This window comes from Hyalella azteca, unplaced genomic scaffold (assembly GCF_000764305.2).
Source record: "Hyalella azteca isolate HAZT.00-mixed unplaced genomic scaffold, Hazt_2.0.2 contig10317, whole genome shotgun sequence".
Classification (NCBI taxonomy): domain Eukaryota; kingdom Metazoa; phylum Arthropoda; class Malacostraca; order Amphipoda; family Hyalellidae; genus Hyalella; species Hyalella azteca.
Window position 1 is genome coordinate 1 of NW_025940361.1, and position 26,175 is coordinate 26,175.

Consider the following 26,175-nt stretch of genomic DNA (forward strand, 5'->3'; position numbering starts at 1 on the left):
GTTCCTGTCACATTGTTAGAATTTTTTTTCTTCTAGTCTACAGCTAAAAACCGCGAGTCTAATAAGCACTGACCAGAACAGTAAACCACTGAGTATCAAATTCACGGTCATTGTATAGATGCTCCCGCTCATCAGTCTTCCTATAAATACTATCTAAATACTACTTCCAATGTCTACTCTACAGCATATTACGATCGCACTAGTCAGTCAACCTACAATTATCAGCCAACACAGCATCCCTTATTATTATTATTACTATCATCATTGCAGGTCTATTCCGGACTCCCCTGCTGGAATCACTGCCGGAGAAGATACAGCAGTTCCTAGCCATCAACGTACCGTTTCCCCAGCGTCTGGGGGAGCCCGATGAGTTCGCTCAGCTTGTGCAAGCCATCATCTTAAACCCCATGATGAACGGGGAGGTCATCAGGCTCGACGGCGCCCTCAGAATGCAGCCATAAATGGGGTTCCTAAGATGAACGAGTGTCATGGTTTCTTGGTGCTCGTCTCTTGTTACTTTAGTGCTTGTGGGTTCTGGGTATGTGAAAGCGTGATACGCATGTTCGCTACACGACAAAAGGTTCGTCAGTGATAACGTATACAGATGGAAGTTACAATAGGTAAAAGTTTCATCAGGTGACCCAGGATCATGGCTTCTTGGTGCTGACTTGTTACTTAGTGCGTGTGGGTTCTATATATGAAAGAGTGATACTCAGGTTCGCTACACGACAAAAGTTTCATCAGCGATAAGATAAACACAGATGGAAGAGAGGCATGGTTTCTTGGTGCTGGCCTCCTGTTGCTTAGTGCGCGTGAGTTGTGCGAAAGCGTGATACGATTGTCTGCTACAGAACAGAAGTTTTATAAGAAGACTTGTTGTTACGGTACGATAGATTCTTGTAAGGTTTTGCTGCCATTAAAGACGGTCATTGTTCGGTACTCAGAACTGATAATATCAGAGTTTGGGTACAGCGCATGATCAAGGTAGAAGATGAACAAGAAATATGTAGAACTTTTCAAGAAATTGATTCTCCTGGTCTCCATGATTCATGCGTTAGGTATTCTCACAACCTGTAAATATTTTCTAAGCAAGTTACAGTTTAGAGAACCGTTCAGCAGGCGAGTCTTCCTTCAGTGTAGCGGGCCACAAGCTACACCTGTGGGTATCGGTTCCCCGCTTGAGCAAGTATGATCTCTTAGTTGTGTCATCATTGCATATTTTAACGAGTCTCTCGGCTAGAACGAGAGTTGTAAATTTTATTCTCGCGCCTTCCTGCGATGTTTGTGTCAGCATGTTGAAATCCCTTCTGCCACGCTCCTGGTATTATTTAAGTGAAGTTGAAATAGATTACCTTCATACCTTGAAGTCATTACACCAATTCTCCAGACCATAATATATTGTCACATAGCTTTTTAAAACTAAGAAGAGGATAAGTGATAGATGATGAAATGCATTTAGCAGTCTTGCATCAGAGTTAATCTTGGCAGTCTTTAGCACTGCGCGTCAACAAATCTACTGTCTAAATTCCACTTTATTATGTAATCATGTTCGTGGGGCTGTGTTATTCGTTTCGTCTGATATCGTGGAAATCTGGTCGCCATATAGCGACATGGAGGCGGAGTAACTTGGGCTTAGATGCAACGCGTTGTTTCATCTTCTGTTCTGAATTCATAACTCGTTTCAATAGATTTTCTTACTATCCCATCTGTACCCTAGGACAAAATGTTCGTCAAGTTTCAAAAGAAATTGTGCATCATTGCTAGGCTAAAATTCACACAAGTCAAAATATTTATTAAGGAAAGAACACATTAATCAATTCGATACCTTATTGCACTATCTTTAGAATTAAGACACACGAATGAAGATAATCCGATAGTTCGTAAAACAAAAATTTTAAAAGAGCGCCACACAAAAATTCACTCGGCTCTTTGGGAAAGTACTAACCTAGCAAAGCTAATGACCTAAAACATGCGCGTTATAAAACTTAGATCATGTCAAATGGCAGGCCATAAGTTCATATTCTTAGTTTAACAAGTTTAATCTATTCTAAATCACACGCAGGAAATGAAGTATTTCGAACGTATTTCTCACACTATAAGGGGGTAAAATATCAAAATTGGCAGTCGATGATCAATTATCGTCAGTCAGTTGATAAGGAATTACTGTACGACTTAGCAAATATCCACGACACTGAAATTGACGAAACGGAAGCATTGAATGAGCCCAAGGTCTTAAAATATTATTGCGATCCTTCTGAAGCTGAGCAATTTTTTTTTGAGGAACGGAGAACGCAAATACATCGTCGAAATGCAAGCCCGGTACACATTCTCTCCTGTCGTCTGCTTGTGACATCGAATTTTATCATCACAAACACGTTCTTCTCTATGCGGGCTGCAGACAGAGCTGTAATCATGGTCGAAACTAAACATTCCTGCCCGAGATGCTGAATGAGAGCTTACGAGTAAATTCTTTACGTGTACAAATTTAGGGTGCAGTCGTAGCCACTCGTGCGCAAAAAGACATTAGTCAGTGCATTACATAATTATTAACTATTGTCTAAATTACGCAAGGAAACCATACAGCTCTCGCCGCCCAGACTGCGAAGTAATTGGACGAAGTCATTGCTCGAGTGTAAACAACATCGCAACCTGAAACTAGATCAACATAAGTGTTAAATTACAGAAAAACTAACATTCAACGAAACGTAGGCGTCTGACAAATGCTAAAAGAAGCGAACAATTAGTAATGTAAGTTATATTGAAATAGAAAATTTTATCAGCATGCAATACATCATGAATATTCGAACTCGGTGAGAAAATGTTCAAATCTAAGAACTCTTGTCAGCGTTCAGGTGCAACTGCAAGCTCTATAGAAATATAACCAAGCTCCGTACCGATTTCGTAAGCCGCTCCCTATCGGATAAGTGCAACTGTCTACCTAGCAATAAAAAGCTAATTATTCATTAATCGTTACCTTCTTATATTTATGAGAGGCAAGTAGTGAAGAGAATAACCAATGAGGTGTTATAGGCCTTTGACAGAGCCCATGGAATAGTTAGCTTCCTCCAGTGCAATCAAACTCTTCCCTTTATGGGAACACTCGTCTTGAGTTCAACATGTTCATATACGTCTACATGTTCTCAAGTCACGTATAATTCAAAGCCATGAAATGAATCAACTGCTCAGATGGCGAAGAAATAACGGACGATCCCACTCAGCACGGAAAAGCCCCACTAACAATGAATTTACGATTACCACTAAGAAGTCCGATCTAACGATTAGCCTAATATGGTGACAAAACTTCAATTATGAGTACATGAAGTATCAGAGATTATTTGTCAAAACCCAATTCGAATAATTGAAGGCAACGATGGAGCTTGAAGATTGTCTTCTAAATTTCTACGGTACAATACAAATAGCAGCAGGAGTAGATAGCTGGAAATTCTCTGGAGCGCACAAGACTCTAATAGTCTGAAGCAGATAAGTCGATGCACGAGATATTCTCTCTAAAACGTCCAGCTTACGTAGCTTCGAACTGTTAAGCGGATCACTAAAAACCTGGAAAAAATATATGCATCTCTATTTATGACTAGAAAAAACGGGAATTCGTCAGAGGGAATATCTTACAATAATACTGAAATAATGCACATTTTCATCAATAATTAAAAAAATAAAGGAACGAAATATGAACCCAATAACGATCCCTGTTTCAGATGTTCAGTTCTTAAAAAAAAGCGACACATTTATAATAAATGCATCGCAAAATCTGATGTAGACAATCGGATAACTCGAGTAAAAAAATGCAAGCCGATCTGCGACGACACTAGCTCATAATTTGCAACCCATTCGACGACGAGATGGACGCAACAGCATACAATGTAAACAAAACCCGGCACAAGGATATAAAACGTACAACAAAAGAGACCCGCATGCATAATTTAGGCATAAAAAAGCTCAACCATGCTACGGCATCACGTCGATATAAACTATAATAATAAAATGATAGAAGTGTCAGCATCGATTAGGCCATTAGACCCGTTGCCGATTTTGAACATCGCAGAATTTTCACAGCTCGTTGCGAGTCTCGAAAATGCAACTCATTGCTCCAATTTTGCTATGCTTAACCGCCCGGTACCTGGCAAATTTTGACAAGAACTGTCGCAGATAGCTACGAGAGAACCCACAACTCACTGCTCCAATCTTGATAATTTGAACTTGAATCTTGATCTGAATCCACCCTGCCCTGAACCGCTATTTACAATACCTACACCAGTCAGCCAGAGCTGCAGCAGGCTGAGCTTCACATGGAAATTAACAATCAGCAAGACATCAATACTTCGAAACTCGTTTCGCATCGACTGTTCGTTTCGCAAACGAAGCTCTTTTTGCATCGTATTGCTCTAATTTTGGTTAACAAAAACACCACGAAACAGCAATGAATCTTGCAGCTGGATCCCATCATGCAGAATAAGGAATGTACGTATGTTGCGGTCAAATTCCGCCTTTCATATTTTCAGACATTTTTTGCACCTACAACGTAGACTGCAAGATATATTACATTCATGCTATAACGATGCAGATGGTGATTTGAATGAACATAATTTTACACTCGTTTTTCATAAGCATACGTTTTAAAGCGTAAAACTTTAGAAGAAAATTAACAATCCGAGCCATGGACGAAAGTAGACCGATCAGTTGCCAGATAAAATACATAATCATCTCATTCATAAATCGCTACTTAGCCCTGGAGCGACACGCCGGAAAAAAATTTTTTCCCCAGTTACTGAAGAAATCAAAGAAGTTCGTAAGAACTGCAGTGCTAAGACATGCATAAAACAGCTACATGGCTTATGATTTCTACAGCTCTTGCCCAGCCCAGCTCTATGACACATCATCGGAAAACGCTTCTGAACAAGAGCGTTTCTCCAACGCATTGTACCTCCCATAAACGATACTCGCAGTAGCAAAAATGTTAGAAAAGGTTACATTAAACTCAAGAGATGGCGTTTGATGACTAGGCTATAGCTTCCATATCACAAAAACCTTGGGATGAAGAGCTGCCCGTTCCGTATAGATCATCCTTTTTGCCTTAACCCAGTTACATCAAATAAAAATCCTTTCAAAGACAGTAATAAAATAGAATTGCATGTGAAGAACTAAATTAGAATAAGAAAGTTCATAGAAAAGACAATGTTTGGTCCAACACACTGAACAAATACATAACAATAATTACAAGAGGCTTCAGGCGAGAAAATAGAAAAGCCTGAAACGGATTTAAAGCGAACCTGACATAATTCAAAGTACTATCAAATCAGCAAGAATGATTTTATAAAAATTTTCATGACACCACTTCTCAAGAATGTAAGATTATATCATTTGTAGGAATCCGACGTTGGAGTGAAATCGAAGCAAATGGAATGAACAGAATTAGTTTCCGATTTTTTTCCGTTTCCATTTGCGTTATCCAGTGTGAATAATAACTCAGCGACGTCATTAAGATAAGGGTGATTTTATAGCTTAATGAAAATTCTACTATAATACACATAAAAAAAATTACAAGCATTTGAATCTAGAACATTTAAACAACCATTACATGGACAAAAAATCCTTGTATTAGTAAAAGCGTGAAAGAATAATTCTAATGATGAGCGAGTGCAAAACCCGACACATGGATCAAATTTCGACATTGGACGCGAGAACAGCAACATTAAAAACACACGCAAGACTAGACAATCATCTTGGCAGACTCGTTCATGACGAAGCTCAGATAAGTCAGAGAGCAGATGATGATGCAGGCTGTAGCAGGCCTCACGTCAGCCAGAGAGCGGATGAATGCAGGCTGTAACAGGCCTCACGTCAGCTAGAGAGCGGATGATGATGCAGGCTGTAGCAGGCCTCACATCAGCCAGAGAGCGGATGATGATGCAGGCTGTAGCAAGCCTCAAATCGGCCAGAGAGCGGATGATGATGCAGGCTGTAGCAGGCCTCAAATCGGCCAGAGAGCGGATGATGATGCAGGCTGTAGCAAGCCTCAAATCGGCCAGAGAGCGGATGATGATACAGGCTGTAGCAGTCCTCACATCAGCCAGAGAGCGGATGATGATGCAGGCTGTAGCAAGCCTCAAATCGGACTGTAACAGGCTTCACATCAGCCAGAGAGCAGATGATGATGCAGGCTGTAACAGGCCTCACATCAGCCAGAGAGCAGATGATGATGCAGGCTGTAGAAGTCCTCACATCAGTCAGAGAGCAGATGATGATGCAGGCTGTAGCAAGCCTCACATCAGTCAGAGAGCAGATGATGATGCAGGCTGTAGCACACCAGCAGCACCACCATGAGCGTCAGCACGGACCAGATGACGTGGACATCTAAGAGGCTGATGCTCAGGCTCCATGGCATTGAGCCAGTTGAGGTCGTGTAAGCTGTCGAGGCGGAGATCGTGGGTGGAGGTGTTCTTGGGGGCCCGAGAACGGTTTGGTGGGAAGGTAGAAGATGGTTGGTGCGTGGGTGTGTCCCGAGGGTGGGTCAATGGCCGCTCACCTTAGGTGTTGCTGCTCACGCTGAAGCCTGTGCTCAATATGCTGTCTGATGGAGACAAAGGAGTCGCTGCTACAGTTGTAGTAGGTAAGGGTGTGAAAGTCCTGCAAGTAGAGCGGGATGGTGGTGGATGATGATGCTTACTTTTGGTGTTGTGTTGTGTGACCGGTAGAGGTAGAGCCAAAGATTTGGACGCAGCGGCAGCAACGGCAATATCCGCCAAAGAGTGATGTTCAGTAGCAGAAGCCTTCGTCCCTTGGCAGCTATGCTGGGATGCGGAGGTTGATTTGCTGCTGCCAGAAGATGACACCACGTTTGCATTTCTGTCACGAGCGCCGGCTGAGTAGGCGTACCTACTGGCAAATTCCTCGGCTGTGTACAGAGATTGCTTCTCCTTATGAACAGGAGTATTCTTCTGGCTTCTGACGTGATCGCTGCTAGTATCAACTGCAGCATGATTTTCGTGTGTAGTTGGTTCCGTGAACCTCTCCGAGTAGAGTTTGGTGGAATAAGGTCCAGAGTTTTCAAAGTTATCAGATACAAAACTATGGCTGACGGGAACTTCTGATGCCCTAGGCTTTTTCCTCAGACGCGCCGCATCCTCGTTAGTCTCCAAACTATGGCCCGCGGGCCACATGCGGCCCGCCACATAATTTCATCCGGCCCGCCGTATGAAATCGCGAAATGAATAAATAATTATTGTACGAATGTCATCGCAGAATTATTCAAAGCTGGGGCCTGCTGACTGGTGGTGCTTAGCCCGCGTCAGTTTTCCTCTCTCTCGATAGTGTGACGTAGATACTAATACTGGTAGGTATGTGTTGTACATTACAACCAGTCAGTTGTGTATAACTATATACCGGTATTGGGGGATAGAGCCAAGGCCGAGTATGGGGCTTCGCTGCTTCCGTTCCAGGCAGCACATCACTGCACAATATTCTTTTCTCTGTACATATACAATATCTTTATCTTAGTTATACAAAATAGCAATAATACTATTGCAAATGAAATAATTTCAGATTTGAAAAAAACAGTTTTAGAAACGATTTGCTGACCTTGATGCCAAAGCAAATGAAATCAGGCTCTTTCATAATCCATTTGACTGCAAAGCTGAAAATCTTCTAACTCAATTTCCAATAGAAATTATTGATCTCCGGGCAGATGACAGACTGAAGGATAAATATAGAGAAGGAAATCTGATTGAGTTTTATAAATGCCTTTAGCCAGATCAATTTCTAAATTTGATAAAGTGCTTATAGTTTTGTGTCCATTTTTGGTTCAACATACTTGTGTGAACAAACATTTTCCAAAATGAAGTATGTGAAATATAAATATCGAGCAAATTTGTCTGATGATCACTTGAAATCAATTCTTACAATTGGCTCGTCGAATCTGGAACCAGATTTTAATGAAAATTTTAAATCAAAACGACAGCATCATTCGTCACACTAATTTGGTTAGATAAAACTAAAGAATGGCATCTATTAAGTTTACCCTGATTTCTTGCCAAAAATATATGTTTTATGTTTGACATTTTTATACTCTAATATTTGAGTAAATAAAATTACTGTCACTGATTTTTTTCTGTTTTTTTTATGCCTTTGGCCCGCATAAGTATGGGAAATATATAATGTGGCACGCACAAGTTTGGAGACCCCTGCAGTGTAGACGGACGCGATGGTTCTGTCTCGCTCACTGACGTACTTGTAACAAGGAGGTAAATGAGCAGTAAGAGACGCGTCTGGAGCGTTTGTGGGGGTGTTCATCGACGCAATGTCGACCCCTGGTCAGCAGCGATAATTTTTATGCGATTCTTTGTTGATGCGACGCGAGGAGCGGGCATTCTGAGCCATGGGCGAGTGAGATGCGAGAAGCTCTTGATGCTTTGAGGATGGCATTTGATGTTTCAAGGTTAATCCGTGAGACTGTCGCTCACTGCTGAGAGGGCTGAAGGCAGATGCCGAGGAAAGATTAGGAGCAAAGATATGATGCGGCGCGTGGTGAGAGGAGGGCGGATGAGTAAGGTGTGTGGGTGATGTGTAGAGGTGAATGGGTGATGTCTGGTGGACCATGACAGGCTTCTGGCAACGAGGGAGACTGGAGAACATCACGCGAGACGTGATGATGGATTTGAGGAGAGTGCAGGATAGGAGGAGACATTTGCGGGACGGGTGGGTGCTGGAGCAGCGGAGGAGAAGGGGGAAGATGGTTCATAAGACCATCAGAACTAGAATTTAACGGCGGGTAGATGTTGACGTCAAGTCCTGCAGTGTTCAAGCCCATGATAGTGTTAATGGAATTCATTGGCCCATTGCCGCACGTAACGACCGCGTCCGATGGAACTGTCCTGGGGAGGCGGTCTGATATTGAGAAGACGCCACGCGGGACAGCAGTGGACGCAACTGCACCAGCCGCAGCTCCCTGAACATCGTAGGTTTTAATGTCGGTGAGCTTCCCTCCAGAATCTTTCCTGACGGCGTCAACGGTATTGCGGGTACCGTCATGAACCACATCACAGTTGCTGACGAGCCCTACCGTTGCTTCTACAGGCGCTTTAGTTTTAGCGGAAGCAGCGAGCTTGGCAGTGACGTCCGACATGTCGTCCAGGTTATCATCACAGTAGAGAGTAACGCAAAATGACTGCGCAGCAGCAGCCGTAGTGCGTCCTGGGGGCAAAGGGCTCCATGTGATGCTGGGCAAAACGTGGTCACCTGCATCCGCCGTCACGGGGCACGTGCTGGAAGACAAGTCCTGCTGTTGGAAGGTCGTTGACGCCTGGTGAGTGGTGAGCACTTGAATGTTTCTCTTCGAGGTAAGACCGTCTTTTGTCATACGACCGCGTACGCTAACCTTCAAAGAAACGGCCAACTGACGACATTTATCAGCGCAATAATTTTCTTAAATATAAATTAATTTGAATCAACATAATTCAGTAAAGAGATCATTCTTTCAACTCCAACACTCTCATAAATCGAAAAATCAAAATTGCCAAACAGATGTAACTAAAATACAATATCTAGCCTAAAATATTCCAACCTATTATTAGAACACCAACTACTTACAGCTCAGAAAATAAATTTTGTCCACAAATGTTACACGTACTTGGGTGACCTCATTAGCTGCGTAGTGCATGACCTTGCTGATGCCGTCCGATTGTTTCACCCACAGAGACCCAAACCAGTCAGAGAGTTTCGTCACCTCCCCCATGAAGATGTTGGACAGAAGTGGTGATGCGCCTCCACATGCTCCACCCTCATCATTCCTGTTGCCTTTATCAAGTCCGTGTTCGTTGTTGTACCTGAGCCGAAGGGATGTTAATAGTGACTGTGACTTATGCTCTAAATAAACACAGTTACTTGATGGTAATGAGTTACAGCGTATTACCATCAAGGTATTAGAAATTTCACTTATTACCACTTTATGGTAATAAGTTGAAAACTCATAGCCATTTAAAACTGTTAGATACGACCAAGATTTATTAAAAAAATACAGGGTTTCATTTATTGATGGTTGGGTATTTGAAATGAGAGAAGAACCTATATTGTGTCACATGACATTACAAGACGGTGAACTAAGTAGTTGAGTCTGAGTAATTGACCTAAAGAATAGATCTCTGTTTTTAAATTAGTATGTCCGTAAAGGTGGAACATTCTAGCATGTAGTAAATCTTTTCAAGTCATAGCATTTGCGAATAAATCATTCTCTATTCCAGACAACTCGCTAGTTTCTATGTCCAAAAGATTATGTGCGGTTCAGTCTTATTTGTTTTGAGACCTCTATAATTGCGACCTGTTCCACTTATAGTAATATAACTAAATTTACTTTCTAAGCGGCGATATTTTGTACGGGCAATTATTAAAAATGCATTTTATTCCGTTACGTAATATTGTAGAAATAAAAAATAAACGAAAGTAAATAATAAAAAGTAAATAGTAGTTAGCGTATTGCAAACAAAATAGGTATCATGCAAAATAAAAGAGGATAAAAATAAAATCGAATGAAGACATATATAAAATGAAAAATTAAAAAAAAAAGAAATACGCAACTATAAAAAGTATTTACTGAATTTGCCAGTTGTTTGATAAAAATTAATGCCCACAACATGATTATGCCCACGACATGCCCACAAGAAACAGACATTTCTGCTTTAGAGAAGGCGAGTCAATAAGAAAAAATCCGCTTAGTACAAATAACGTGTCCTGAAGTACAAAGCTGCATACGAAGGACAAAATAATATTAGGAGCGTGCAAGGTGAAGCTAACATAAGGCACCAGTTGTTGTTGTAGAAAGCAGGGGGTTTGAGAGACGGTCAGCAGCAGTTATTAGGAGGACGAAAGATAAAGCTAAAATAGAATGTTTAAAAAAAATTTTTAAAGACCACGTTTTTCATGTGGACTCAAAAGTAGAAAATAATTTTTCGGCAGCTACTGATCTCTGTTTGCTTTCATTCTCTTGGTCTTTTGTATTTCAGTTAAAATATTTTACAAGAGACGGTCAGCAGCGTCAGTCGTGGCGCTGAGGGGCGCTCGTGTTGCTGTTGTCGACGTGGGCGTCGTTGAAGAGATGCGCCACCTCGAGCCCTGTGGCGATCTCCAGCACGAGGGAGTGCAGCGCCGGGTGGCCCAGAACCTCTCCTTCAGGCAGGCTAGGGGAGCAGCGCGGGTACTGGCTGCCTCCCTGTCACAACACATAAATAAAAATAAAAAATTCAGAAATCCCGCACGCACATATAATATACATAACCACACAAATATTGTACAAAATTCTCACTTTAAGTAATTGCATGTCAAAGTTAATAGATCAATGTATCAACAGAAAACTAGAGGCATTTATTGATGTTAATGGACTCTATACCAATTATTTTACAAAATGAGGTTGATATCAAGCGCCTCAAACGGTTATGGATATAATACCTATATCAAGATCCAAACGAGAGCAGTATTCATAAATTGTACATGCTAGTATTCTTCACTGATGATGAAAAGATAGATAGAATTTTTGATTAATTTGAGACCTTGAACGCTCGGTGAGCTCTCAGGACGGTCGCGCAGAAAGTGAATCGCAATGTAAGCAACCTCAAGAAGTCGTCACTGAAGAACTGAATGTAAGCAGGATCTGCAAAACAATTGAGAAAACATTAAGATTACTCGGAACCAAGCAACGGTGGTTAAAAATATTAAATATTTTTAACAGATATGTACATTCCACTGATCATATCCCATCCAAACAACACCACACAATGTAGCGGTATTTCTATGACAGAACATACGTATGAAAACAAATGAAATTCCAGGGCGGACGTTGCATCGTTGCTACAAACTCACCATTATTGCGCGATCTGCTAACAAGCCTAGACGCCTCAGCAATGAAGCGGTCGACGAGGGCCTGGCATTTCTCCCAGAGTAACATAGGAACGTCACACACCGAGCTCACCAGACACAGCCCCATGAGGGGGCAGTGTAGGAACAGAGTGAACAGATTACCCCGCTGGTGCTCTTCTGCATGCCCAAGAATTATGTTAGTGAGTATAACGATAGCAATGGTGTGAAATGTGAATGGTGAAAAGCAACAAAAACTAAGGCACTCGAACAAGAGGTCGCTTACACGGGACACCGGCCGCCCGCGCGAAAGAGACAGAGACGGGAAATGTAAGGAATCCTACATATTAACTATTACATATTAAATATTAACCCCACAACCGAGAAACGCAATCGGAAATTGTGAGCCCCAAGAATAATGCCACGGTAAACATGAAATCGCATTGGACTTCTGACGAGCATAGACACACGTCAAAAGTCCCCTCTGAGGGGACATGAAAATAAACAGAGAAGATTTCGAGTAGGGAAGCCCAAATAAAAATCCAGGCAGGCTTGTAGCAAACGAGATTTTTTTTAGCAAACAGTTCGTTTCTGGCTTCCTTGCTTACTTCAAGATTTCATTCAATACCATATGCATTTTAATGCCGATTGTACATGAAACTTAATGATTGATTCTACTTATAGGACTCAAATTTATTCAATGAGGAAGTTTTCAAAAAATTTCTTTCGTTCGTCACTTTGCTGAGTGAGCTACCATGGAAATGATGGGGCGAGTCCTGTGGCGACATTAGCAGCACGAGCGGCTGGCCAAACATGGGAGCAAGGTTGCCAAAGACGCTGCTGTTGTCAGAGTCAGACGCTGGCCAAACATGGGAGCAAGGTTGCCAAAGACGCTGCTGTTGTCAGAGTCAGACGCTGGCCAAACATGGGAGCAAGGTTGCCAAAGACGCTGCTGTTGTCGGAGTCAGACGCTGGCCAAACATGGGAGCAAGGTTGCCAAAGACGCTGCTGTTGTCAGAGTCGACTAGCACGAACAGCGGCTTGCGGGTGAACGAGTTCAGGTCGCCAGGGAAGAAGCAATGAAGATCTCGTAGCATCACGCCACCACCGGCACTGTCGCCTGCATACATCAAAAATTAAACAAATTAGGATTGATTAAAAAATTTGTTATTTAGAAATTCTTTCATACATTTTTTCAAGCATCAAAAAACTAGTCAATCAAAATATAAGTATATATACTAGGTTATCAAAAACGAACAGCACAATTGAAAATTCAAGGAAAATATTGTCATCAAATTTTAATTTGATCAAATCACGATTCTTTCTCAATGATACCTTCGCCAAACATTTTTTCTAGAGCTTGTATCCCGTCATTATGGAAACTTGGAATAAGTAAGTACAATAGAGAGGATATAAAATGAAAGTAAGCAAACTACCTCATTTCGGAATTTGCATCTTGTCCACGACTTTTCATTTTAAATAAAGTTTTGTCTGCGATAAACCACATCTGAAATTGATCAAATTTCTGCAAAATTCGATAATTAACACTTTTAGGACAACTTTTGATGAGGCTCTCAACTGGTCTCTAACAAATCTACTACACACAGAAAAACTAGTTATTTTATAGCGGTTTCAGCGTTAGTAGGCCGTAGGCCTGTCGCCGATTCTTAACATCGCAGAACATCCACAGCTTCTTGCGGTCTCGAACTCGCAGCTCACTGCTTCAATTTTGCTTTGCTTAACCGCCCGGCCTCCTTGCCGATTCTGATCATAAACTGGCGCACAGTCGGCACAGAGCTGGGATCGAACCCGCGCCTCTCTGCTCCAATCATGGTACTCTGAACTTTAACCACTGGGCCACCCTGCCCTTTTTTTTCTAACCAACGTTTCTGACGAATAGTTTTATTAAATTTGCAGGTATTAGTCTGTTTTTGAACGATAAAATTTCTGGTATTTTGAGCTGGGCAATCTGGTATTCTCGCCAAGAAAAACCTGGCAACACTGCAGCAGAGGCTCATTCCTTCGCGGCTTGCGCTACCGAACCATAACCACCAACTGAAAGGAGGAACTATTCAATTGTCTGGATGTTGGGTGCATGCTGCATATAAGGTACTTGGGACATTGAGCCCCTTTGCACGGTGCATAGTCTTTCATCAAATGAGTGACAGAGACCAGGCTGGGCAGTGCACAAGCACTGGAAGCCTCCAAAACCAACTATATAAAAAGCAGACGTGATAATTTCAATCAATATGCTCTTTAAAATTTGATAGTCTATCTAAATCCTAAAGGTAACTTTACTAACCATTAGTTGACTAAATACAAATACCACATGTGGGAATTAACAACTTAAATTTAAAATCTTTCCCCGACCAAAATGGGTTGCTTGTAATAGAACGAGGAGCATTCCATGCGGGAGAGAGTCAGCTGCGTTCATCGAGTGAACAACTCTAGTGTCTATCGCCCTTGATTGCGTAAAGTTAACCGGCAAGTAACAATTGATAATTTACGTTTAACTTGATCTTGGACTGCACTTCTATATATACCTCGAGTATATTTAGCGAGGGTCCCGTCCAGAGTCAAGAACCCGGCTGGCTTTCTCGCCCCTCCCCCTTCCTCTTCTCTCCACGAGAAGAGGTAGTAGGTAGGAGTAGGTTTGTGGGCCAGCCAAGGTTTGAATTAGGTAGGTACGGTAGTTAAAATCCCATCATTTTAGTTCACTATTATCATCTCTTGCATATTAAAGTTATATTATTTTTCATGAAACCCTGGCCACATCATTAAACAACTTGTCACTGTGATTTATTTATTTACGTATTTATTTTTTTTTTGCATTTATATCTTTACATATAGTACTGTGTAGTGTGTCAAGTGTATGTGTATATTTTGTGTCCCAAGTGCAATCAGTTAGAATTCCTGCATAGTTTTGAATTGAGGTTTGAAATTTGGTAATATAACTAGAGTACGTATTTAGGTACTAGGGTAGGCTATCAACATCAATATTATTTTGACTTTATTTATGCTGTACCATTTGCTGCGTAAACTTGTTTTATTCATATAAGCCTATATTTCATCTCTGTACCACTATTGAAAAAAAAATTATACATTTTTCTTTAACTATTTGCTACATTATATTTATTATTTATATTAGCTTAGCATTTATTCCATTTTTTTTTTGTATAACTGTGTAAGTTGCTACTTGTGAATTGTGATTGAAGGTAATAAATGCAAAATGATAATGGCAGAGTCAGAGTCTGACATGCCTAACAGTGATGATGAGAATTGAGAACATTGTCCCGGAAACTCCAACACAAGATCCTGCTGGCCCTCTCCTGCAATCTGGACTCCAAGCATCTTCAGATGAAGACATCACTGGCCATCGACCCAAGACTAAGGTGCTAGAAAACAATGGAACAACTAGGTCAAGCATGGACATACAAGAAGGGTCCCCTAATCCTAGAAGGCACAAGCGGCAGATTGGCACTGAATCTGAACAAGAATCAGACAGCTTGATCCAACCAACAGCTACTCCTGCTAACGCTAACACCATTAAAGCTCCTAGATTGTCTGCCAAACGAACACAATATAAATCATTTCCAACCAACGCAACTGACAAATCATCTGGAAACAACAACACGGTGATAATCAAACAACTGTCTCCGGATACAAGAAAAATCTCATTGGACCCCATCTCAGTGGCAAGAGAACTACAAAAAGTAATCCATGATTCCTCAATCCATGATGTCCGCATTAACAAGAGGCGCAATATTGTTGCAGTGGAATTCAAACCATCTGGAAAACAGGAAGAAGAAAAACTCCTTTCAATAACCAAGCTTGGGAACTGGCAAGTAAAATGTTACAGACCAACATTGGATCTCATCAACTCGTGCTCGGGTGTCATTGGACCAGTGGGTCTGGACGTCAACCTAGAAGAGCTCTTAGACCTTCAGAAACAACCCTGCAAAATAATCAAGATAACCAGACTGCCAAAATTTTCTGGATCACTGAAAGAAGAGTCCATGGTCCTAAAAGGGGATTTTGAAGGAAAGCACCTCCCAGAAAAAGTCCTCTTTGGCTTCATTGCATACAAAGTTAGAGTCTACAACCCACCCCCACTCAGATGCTACAGATGTCAAAAACCAAGATACCTCTCCAGTGGATGCACAGCACCCGTGCGCTGCCTGCTCTGCGCAGGAAACCATTCCAAAGAAGTATGCACATCAACAACATATAAATGTGCTAATTGTGGAGGGCCTCATATTGCCAGCCATAGAGAGTGTCTATACAACATTCAAGCTAAGGCAATAGACTCACTGACAAGAGATGGCATGCCCTATGATGCTGCCAGAAGGCAAACAGACTTGATGTATAGAAGTCCACTCTCAAAAGACTACACCAATGAGAACCAAAGCAGCCAGTCAACAAGAAATTTGTCACAACAACCATCACAACAACCAGGTGCACCAAAAGAACATTCTTTCCAGACAACTACAATTCAAGCAGATGTGCATAGATCCCAAGGCACTCACTACAGCAGCTTGCCCTCCCCACCAGCTACATCAACAGAAGAGAACACCTACAGCCAAGTGGCCCAGTCTTCAAGGAGACACAACCTCAATACAAGTCCTACTCATGTAACCTCTGAACAACCACCTTCAGTCGAGGCCATGGAGATGCTAACCAGCTTTATAAAAAATGAAATCCAGAAACTAAGCATATCTATTTGTAAGTTTTTAAAAGAAATCATTCTTACTGACCTCACAAAAGAGAACAAGAAAGAAAAGGAATTACTGACCATCAGCGCAACCAGAAAGCACTTTGGTAGTGGTGTTGCTGAAGTGTTGCTGGAAGAGTTTCACTCCAGGAATACCAATGCAGTTTCAGCTAGTGCAGACTGTCTGATAGAAGCTTGCACACCCACCCAGCCTGGCAACTCTGACTCAACCACAGATAACCGTAACAAAAAAGAGACTAATCCTAAATTAAAATCATACAAGAATGCACTCCGCCCTGAGAAAGAAGAATCACAACTCACTCACAAGCAACAGAATAAGTCAACCAGGAGTTTGAAGAAAAAGAAAATTTAAATGGCAACCAAAAATATTAATTCCATACAACGAGCAACTGAATTAGAGTCCCAGCTTGAAATCTACCAACTGAACTGCAATGGTCTTAAGGGAAAAGTTTCAGAACTCAAGATCCATATATACACAAGAAAGCCAGATCTGGTCTGTTTGAGTGAAACATGGCTGAAGAAAAATGAACCCAAATTCCTTGGATACCAGTCACTTTGGGCACATAGAATCAGAGAAAAGGGAGGCCTTGGAATTTTAATAAGGGAAGACGTCATATATAAACCTAAGCAAATGATTCCCTTTCCGGCTGGCTCCCTTGAGTGCCAGGCCATAGAAATATTCACCAACTTCAGCAGGATTAATATTTTAAATGCCTATAACCCTTGCAAAAATATATCCATACAGGAGTTACAACATTACACTAATCAGCTTGGAAACAGTTTTCTCCTCATCGGAGACTTCAATGGACACTCACCACTATGGGACTCTCGCAACAGGTCCAACTTCACAGGCAGAAGTATTGAAAGATTGCTGGAGCTCCACAATCTTATATTGCTTAATGATGCGGACACCCCTACATACATTGACAACCGTTCTGCTACAACTTCTTGTCTTGACCTCTGCATAGCAACTCACAATTTGGGCACCCTTGGGGAGCTTCATCAGGGCAGTGACATTGGTAGTGACCATTTCCCTCTGGAAATTACATTTGGCTTTGGGTGTGACAAGCGCAGCATAGATTCCCGGATAAACTGGGCCTTGAAACGCGCCAACTGGAGAAAGTGGACTGCTCTGTTCCTCCAAAGCACCATACTCTTAAGCAAAATGCCTGCTCCTCTTGATGTGGGAACTCTCAACAAGTGCATAACCCAAAAAATCATCAGCATTGCAAATGACTGCATCCCAAAGACAAGCTGCAACAGAAAATGCCACCGAATAACCCCATGGTGGGATGAAGAGTGCAAGGCTGCTGTTGAAGAAAGGAAAAGAGCAAAGAACCTTCTATGGAGCCATCCAACTCCCCTAAACCTGATACGCTACAAACATTGTGTCGCAATAGCAAAACATATTGCCCTGAAAAAGAAAAAAGAAAGCTGGAAGAAATTCACTGAGTCCCTGGGGAGCACCACACCCTCTTCCAAGGTGTGGCGTGCAATTAAGAGCATTCGGGGAAAACAAGGCTTGAGAAACCTTCCAATTGGCAACCACTCCTCCTCAAATTATGAAATAGCAATGCTTTTCCTTGAGCATTTCACACATGATTCATCCGGTGCTGAAGACCGTGCTGGGGATAGGGAGGTGACTGGAGAAGTGGAAAGTGCAGTGCGTGGTGTTCATAAGCCAACTTGTCCTGACATTAGTCTACAAGAGCTCCAGACAGCTATCCAGTCACTAAAGAATGCTTCACCAGGGAATGATCTTATTTCAAATGCCTTCCTAAGAAGAAGTCCTGATTGCATCAAAAATGAACTCCTTAACCTTTTCAACACTAGCTTTGTCAGTGGAGTGGTGCCAACTAAGTGGAAGCAGGGAGTCATCTGCCCCATACTCAAGCCTGGAAAGGACCCAACTCAAGTCAACTCTTACAGACCTATCACTCTGCTGTCTTGCATAGGAAAACTTATGGAGAGAATTATTCAAAGAAGAATTGAACACTACATTGAAAGCAAGCACTTACTACCCCCCACCCAAACTGGATACCGACGTTGCAGGAGCACCATTGACATTTTGGCTGTGCTAACACATACTATTAGGCAGGCAACTATAGAGGGGAAGCACAGTTTGATAGTATATATTGATATTCAGGGTGCTTTTGATAGTGTATGGCATCAGGGCCTCATCTACAAGATGATCAACTTAGAGTTTGACTCTCAATTGATCCGATGGATATACCATTACCTTAAGGGAAGGACTACCTGTGTACAGGTTGGGAACTGCCTCTCTGAAATGAAGCCTATCAATAGGGGGCTTCCCCAAGGTGCAGTCCTCTCTCCAACACTCTTTACCATAATGTTGAGTGACCTCCCAAAATCCCCTCAAGTGAAAATCCTTTCCTATGCAGATGACATCATCTTGGTAGCAGTCTCCATTTCCGTGGGAGCTGCCCAGCAGAGGATGCAAGATTATTTACATCTACTCAGTCACTGGCTGGAAAAATGGAAGTTCTCTGTAAACCCAGCAAAGTGTTCCCACCAACTCTTTACTCAAATATGCAACGTTCAACCAGTACATGTTCTCATATCAAACCAAGCCATCAAGAACGTGACTGTGCAGAGGGTCCTGGGAATACTCTTTGATGCTCCAAAGCTCACATTTCAGGCCCACATTTCTCACCTTAAGGATGAAGGCCTCCGAAGATTGGCACCTCTGCGGGCTCTCTCAGGCAGTAGCTGGGGTGCCTCCAGACGTCTACTACGGCAGGTATATACCGTCAACCGGGGCTACTCGGGACAGATTTGAATGATTAGTTTTAAATAACAGTTAATAACTTCTTACGATGAAACATTTCATAAACAAGTTTAGTCTCATTTTATAGCTGATTGGCAGGGCTATAGAATGGCGTTGTCAAAAAAATTCCATATGCTATTCGTAAGGTGCCAGACGCAAAATAGAGATTGTCCCGAGTAGCCCCGTCGGTTGGGGCTACTCGGGACAACGGGAATAAAACTTCATTTCAAAACATTTGAAGCATGCAGAGCATACTCATCCATTACTAACAGTACTTTGAAGTCCTCCTCTTTCATTGTAGATGATGTAGAGGTAGAATAAATGACATTTTCTGTGATTTTTACTTGTTTTTCCTTTATTGATATGATATTGCCATATACATTAATTACCGTATTATTGATGAGATATTACCTTATCCATGAACATGCCATTGAGCATTTACAACAACCTTGTCCATTGCAAGCTTCATATCAGCAGCCTTATAACATTTTTTTTGTATCTGTAAGCTTACAGGAAGGCTTGTAATTTCACATCATTTTAATTGGGACTTCCCGTGATCATTAACTTCGCGTGGTCATTAACTTCACGTGATCCTTAACTTCGCGATCATTTAGTGACAGTAACTCGAATGTATTCAGTTATTGTTTTGTATACATAATTACAAAGACGAACTCAGCTTTAAGTATCAAGTCGTGATAATTATTAGCGGTAAAGTTACATCACTATACACTAGTATAGAGTATACAAATAATACAATATTAATAGTTCTGAACAGCTGAACTCCTGATACCTAAGTATTAAGTGATAATATGATAAATTTAAAAATATAATTATATGATAAATATAAAAATAATATAATTACTAAATATAATTATGTAGAGTGTAGACCACACTCACCACGTGACCACAGTCAAGTCAGTCATAGAAGCTTTTTAGCCTCTCGGCCTCTCCTGCCTCTTGGCATGTCATGGATGAACCAAGACTGCGACCCTGGCTCTGCCTAAAGTCCCGCAGAACGGAGTGTGCTGCCGCTCGACTCAGAATTGGACATGCCGGTGTTAGAAGCCATCTANGGAGTGTGCTGCCGCTCGACTCAGAATTGGACATGCCGGTGTCAGAAGCCGACTACATAGATTCAACATGAGCGACTCTGATCAATGTGCTACGTGCAACACTGTGGATATGACTGAGCACTACTTGTTGCATTGTCAGCGGCATGCACAGCCCAGACAAGAGCTGAAAACTAATTTAAGATGTATAAATGTACAATTTTCTGTGCGTGAACTTTTGGGGGGAGGGTACTATGATGCTGATGTACAAAGGAAAATCTTTCAATTTTTGATAGTATACATTTTGAAGTCAGGTAGGGTTAGCGAACTTTAGACAGGTGACCAAAATGAAAATGTTGCTTACATATGTATAAGTGTGTATGTACATGTGGTATATATTTATATGTATGTATGTATGTGCATGTATACACCATGCATCACCCAAATTATCGTACTTGTATTAGCTTACCCAATTTAACTATCAATTATTATGCCAAGTTCTATAAGCAATGACCCTTGCTTTCTGATATTTTTGTTTTCATGTTATGTGTAACTTTTCTTTTACACGCTGTCATGCCCAACCATCACGTCCACTGACCTTTTACAAGCAAGAATAAAGTGGATCAACTTCCATGCCAAGAGGTTCAAAACTGCAGAAGCTCTCAGGCCCAACGGTCATCCTTGCGGTTGTCCTGTGGCTTTAAGTCCACCCAGCGTGGACACCCGGAGAAGAAGAAGAAGAAGCCGTAGGCCACAAATTTTACTCTTGCACTGGACTTCTTCGCCACCTACAACCTGTCATCATAATCAAATTTTACTATTAAATAAGTCCTGGAGCAAACGCCTAGCTTCACCAACACCGTGCATTTGCTTTACAATTTACTCAGCCTCAGAAGTCAACCAGAAGCTTGAACTCTGTAATCCAGACAAGCGACACACTGCCGAAAGATAATAGCGCCGTTAGCCGTAGGTCTCAATGCTCAAGCATGCTCAATGCTCAAGCATGGTCTTAATGCTCAAGCAGCCAATGCTCAAGCATGCTCGCTCTCGCTCCTAAGCAGGCAGTTCCCAACTTCCCCATCCAGCTGTACCTACTCCAGCCTAACCACTTCTGGCCTAACCTATTCATGCTGTCCCGGCTAACATACTTTTTGCAGCCAATGACTGGCTCTACGCCTCTACCCAGCTACCCTCACTGCTCACACTTGGACCACCTTTCTAACTTCTTGCACTTGCAGGTTGCAGGCTCTTGCACCCAATGAGGTTGGGTTAGGTCTGCCAAAGAGGAGGATTTTAGAAGTTCAGAGTCAGACACTTTAGAAGTTCAGAACTTCAGACTTCAGAGTACTGGTAATAATAGATGGATGAGCAGGGTGGCAATCTAGGATTAGGGCCATGGTCAGGAAGATGTGCCAGGTGTGCGGGAATTTATTTTGTCATTTTAACAACCTGCGCGGTGCGCCATACTACGTTGGTAAAGAAATGCGCCGTGCACCGTACTTTAGAAAGCTAAAATAGTTCTACTATTTTAGTCGACAATATACGCAAGTATATNGTATCAAGATTGCAGCTCTGCCACCAGCCTTCATTGAATTATCCCGCCTTTTTTCTAAAATTCAATAATCTCTCTTCCAGCAAAGTTTGCAAAATTCATTAGCTGCATAAAATACTCTCTGCTGTGGTGTTCAAGTTCCGGTTGACATGAAAACTTGCGGTTCCAAAAATGGCGGGAAAGCTCTAATCGCGCCGCTCTGAAGCAATTCATATAAATAATAATATAATCCACGCCTACGCTGCAGGAAGTTCAAACTTCAGAGGTGGAACTAAATGCAGTAAATTTGCAGTAAGTCAGAAAATACCAGAAAAATACCAGATTTAGGCATATGTACCAGATCTAAATTATTCATACCAGACACCTTTTGAAAATACCATATTTGTGAAATCTGGTATAGAAATATACCATCTGGCAATGCTGGTTCAGCGTTACTTGAAATCATCTACAGATGATGTTGCCATTCCATTCAGATGAAAACTGTGTCTAAATCAGAACTGTGTCGGACGGCTCCGCGGCCCGCGCCGAGTGCTGCGCGGCGCGGAATCGATGACCGTGATTTGCACGAACGCCTGCGCCAAAAAAATATAATTAGATTGATTTACGCGAGAAATTTCCCCGTTTATATACATCTTCCTGAGTGTGGATACAGTCTGACCGCTTTGACATGACCGCAACTATGCGCGATCTTCAACAAATGTTTTGTTTATTTGTTTACATTACGATGTTTATGTTTTTTCTGCAAGATATTTTTGGCGGAAACGGTAAAGCAATGCGGATTGCAAAAGTTGAAAATTTTATGAAATGACATTTTTGCGAAGTGCAAACCACGATTTTTTAATCAAACAAAAATTTATGACATTCGAACCGCGAGATTTAATACCTACTGAAATTATATGATATTAGAGCCGCGATATTTCAGAAAAAAATAGGACTTTTCCAGACTAGCATACGGTTACTACGGTAATCGTAAACTGCGGCTGTTATACATACGAAATGTAAACAGACGGTGTTCAGTGTTGCCATATGACTTTGGAGAAAATTTCTTCTAAAATAAAGATGGCCGGCGCCCGGCAGTGTGGAATTCTGTATAGGTAATATATTCTCATGTCAATTTAAGAAAACGTATCAAAATACCAACCCTACCACCGCGTTACACCACCTTCCACTGCAATGAAAATTGATGAACTGAGCACATTTGAAACGGCTGTACTTCCGAAATTGCGTGTGGTTTGAAATCCAATCCCGTGTTGCCAACAACTAATCAAGTTAACTAGTCGTTTATCTGTAGGCTAGCGGACACATTTTTGCAATTAATACTTTCTAAAATAAAATAAAACACATCCAGCTTCATAAAAAATTCTCACGATTGGACAACACCCACAAAGTTTTCGATTTCACATAAAATTATGAGATAAACTTCGACTCTTTCAGTGCATACATTCACATGGTGTTTTCTGTTTACTTCTCACAAGACTGTGTCACACACTTATGTTTTGGTTGTGTCTAGTTTTATTTCACAATAAATAGACTTGATTCACATTCCATTATGAGATTTAAATGATTGAAATTTTTTTTTAAATTATAAAAACCTATTTATACGTTCTAGATTTGAATTTTTTGCCCTATTATGTTGAATTTATCTTGATCAATTCACTTCAAATTCTGAATGATTTTGTCTGCCATCATAGGTACTTTATAGAAACTGAGCAAGTTAGCGTGCGTGTTTTAAGCCTTTAAGAAGTTCATTTTTTGCCTCAAATAACAATGTTGGATAGAAGAAGTGGTCTTGGTGGATCGAAATAATATATGAACCTCCGAAATTAGAATTCCATCCTGATGGCCGGGATTGCGTGAACATGTGCGCCAAGATAATCAATTTTCATTACATTGCGCGAACTGTGCACAGCAATAGCTTAAAAAAAGTGAAAATGCGCGGGAAAATTCACCAAAAACATACATCATCCTGAGTGTGGGATTATGGCAAGTTCTTCTTTAGACGTGTTCACAATTTCTCATACACTCATTCACATTGGTTTTATATATATTTATAAATATATATGTAAATAGGTTACAACACAGAAATTTTAAACAGAAAATGACTGAAAAGTGAAAACTATCTCAAATTTCAGAAATTTTGGTAGTTTGCAAACAGATAGCTGAAATTGGCCAGCAATGGTTGATCAGTTAATATTGGGTGCTGGGTGGCACCCATTAAATGGGTGCCATTCCACACTCAGGATGATGTATGTTTTCAGTGGATTTTCCCGCGCATTTTCACTTTTTTTAAGCTATTGCTGTGCACAGTTGGCGCATTGTAATGAAAATTGATTCTCTTCGCGCACGTGTTCGTGCAATCCCGGCCATCAATTCTACGTCGCGCTGCCGCGCATGAGCAGTTTGTGGAGTGGAGGAACAGATGTAATACTCACATTACTCAGTACCATAGTGGCAATTGCCTTGGCAAAGCCGAGAGTTTTTTTAGACTCTCCCTCAAGTTCATTTTTGAGTCCTATAAGTAGTTGAAGTAGACCAGCAAAGTATCCTGGATACCAGCATTATGATACATAAGAAAGCGGTTTAAATCTTGAGTTAATGAGGAAATTAAAAATGAGCTGATTCTAAAAAATCTCTGGTTTGTCACTATGCTCAGTACAGTCCATGGTCAGGAAGATGTGCCAGGTGCGCGGGAATTTATTTTGTCATTAAACGACCTGCACGGTGCGCCGTACTACGTTGGTAAAGAAATGCGCCGTGCGCCGTACTTTAGAAAGCTAAAATAGTTCTACTATTTTAGTCGACAATATACGCGAGTATACTGACTACGCGAGTCGAACTGACAATAATAAAATGTAAGACATGTCTGGGTTACTTCTGACTCTTCCGGTTGTCCGCCTTCTAAAATGAAGATGGCCGGGATTGCACAAACACGTGCGCGAAGATAATCAATTTTCATTACATTGCGCCAACTGTGCACAGCAATAGCTTAAAAAAAGTGAAAATGCGCGGGAAAATTCACCGAAAACATACATCATCCTGAGTGTGGAGTACAGTATGCCTTTAATTATCTTTCAATAATATATGATTTTTCTTGTTACGGAAATTTGGTGAATGAGAAATCTAGAACTTTATTTTAGAAGAAATTTTCTCCAAAGTCATATGGCAACACTGAACACCGTCTGTTTACATTTCGTATGTATAATAGCCGCAGTTTACGATTACCGTACATTCCGTATCCGACAAGGCGGACAAGCGGAAGAGTCAGAAGTAACCCGGACATGTCTTACATTTTATTATTGTCAGTTCGACTCGCGTAGTCAATATACTCGCGTATATTGTCAACTAAAATAGTAGAACTATTGAAAAACTAGAACTATAATAGTAGAACTATTTTAGCTTTCTAAAGTACGGCGCACGGCGCATTTTTTTACCAGCATAGCACGGCACACCGCGCAGGTCATTAAAATGACAAAATAAATTCCTGCGCACCTGGCACATCTTCCTGACCATGGGTGCCATTGAGACAGTCTCAATCGTCAGTTAGCAGGTAAGACTGTGATAATGATTAGTTGACACTTTTTAATGAGTTATTTAAGATGAAAAAAACCTTTGGCTAGACCTAACCTTAGTAAAATTGTAAAAAAGTTTGTAAAAAAACTATTTTTTACACCTTTAACCCTAATCTAACAAGGTTTTTGTTAATTAGCATGTCTCGGAATAGTGTTCATCTTTTTTTGTGACGCATTATTAGCCTCCCACTCCCTGACAGCATCGTTGATGCTCCGAGTATGAACACCTTCAAGAACAGACTAGACAAAGCTTTGCAGGAGCATATGTTCAGTCTTAAAAGGCTGAGCTACTTACGAACCAGGCAATAAGTCCAGCAGCTATCTCAATCAATCATCAGTTATGGAAGATCAGGTTCCAAAGGTCGGATCTCTTGTGAATCACGTCATGAAGAGTACAAGAATCAGCAACAGGCCATGGGCCTATTTCTTCACTGCTGACACTTCTATTCTATTCTAAAAACTAATCATAGGTAGATTCTGCCACATGGGTACATTCCAATACAGTAATTGTGTGACATTTTGTTGCACAATATGCCAAAAATGTCACATTATTGTTGAAAGTATGAGTAATGTTTTGATTGAATAACTTGACAACACGGTTTTTGGAAAATGTGATGAAATGTGTTGCA

At 41.2% G+C, this 26,175-nt stretch overlaps 1 protein-coding gene and 1 pseudogene across 1 annotated transcript; both read right to left on the minus strand.

Moving 5' to 3' along the window:
* Window positions 1-6,160: 6,160 nt before the first annotated feature.
* Window positions 6,161-9,906, minus strand: LOC108667162 (annotated as a pseudogene).
* Window positions 9,907-11,030: 1,124 nt separating this feature from the next.
* On the minus strand, window positions 11,031-13,204 carry LOC125178502 (protein SCAI-like). Its single transcript, XM_047882380.1, has 6 exons — window positions 13,192-13,204; window positions 12,838-12,976; window positions 12,611-12,693; window positions 11,863-12,036; window positions 11,553-11,653; window positions 11,031-11,215 (listed from the first exon to the last, which is right to left on the minus strand). Exons 1-6 carry the CDS (start codon window positions 13,202-13,204, stop codon window positions 11,042-11,044), a joined length of 684 nt encoding a protein of 227 aa, XP_047738336.1. The 3' UTR covers window positions 11,031-11,041.
* Between the last annotated feature and the right edge of the window lie 12,971 nt (window positions 13,205-26,175).

Coding starts and splice junctions, on each gene's coding strand:
- LOC125178502 (XM_047882380.1), bottom strand. Junction 12,694..12,837: donor TTTGGCAACCTTGCTCCCAT/GTTTGGCCAGCG, acceptor TGACAACAGCAG/CGTCTTTGGCAACCTTGCTC. Junction 12,037..12,610: donor CTCGCCCCATCATTTCCATG/GTAGCTCACTCA, acceptor TTGGGCATGCAG/AAGAGCACCAGCGGGGTAAT.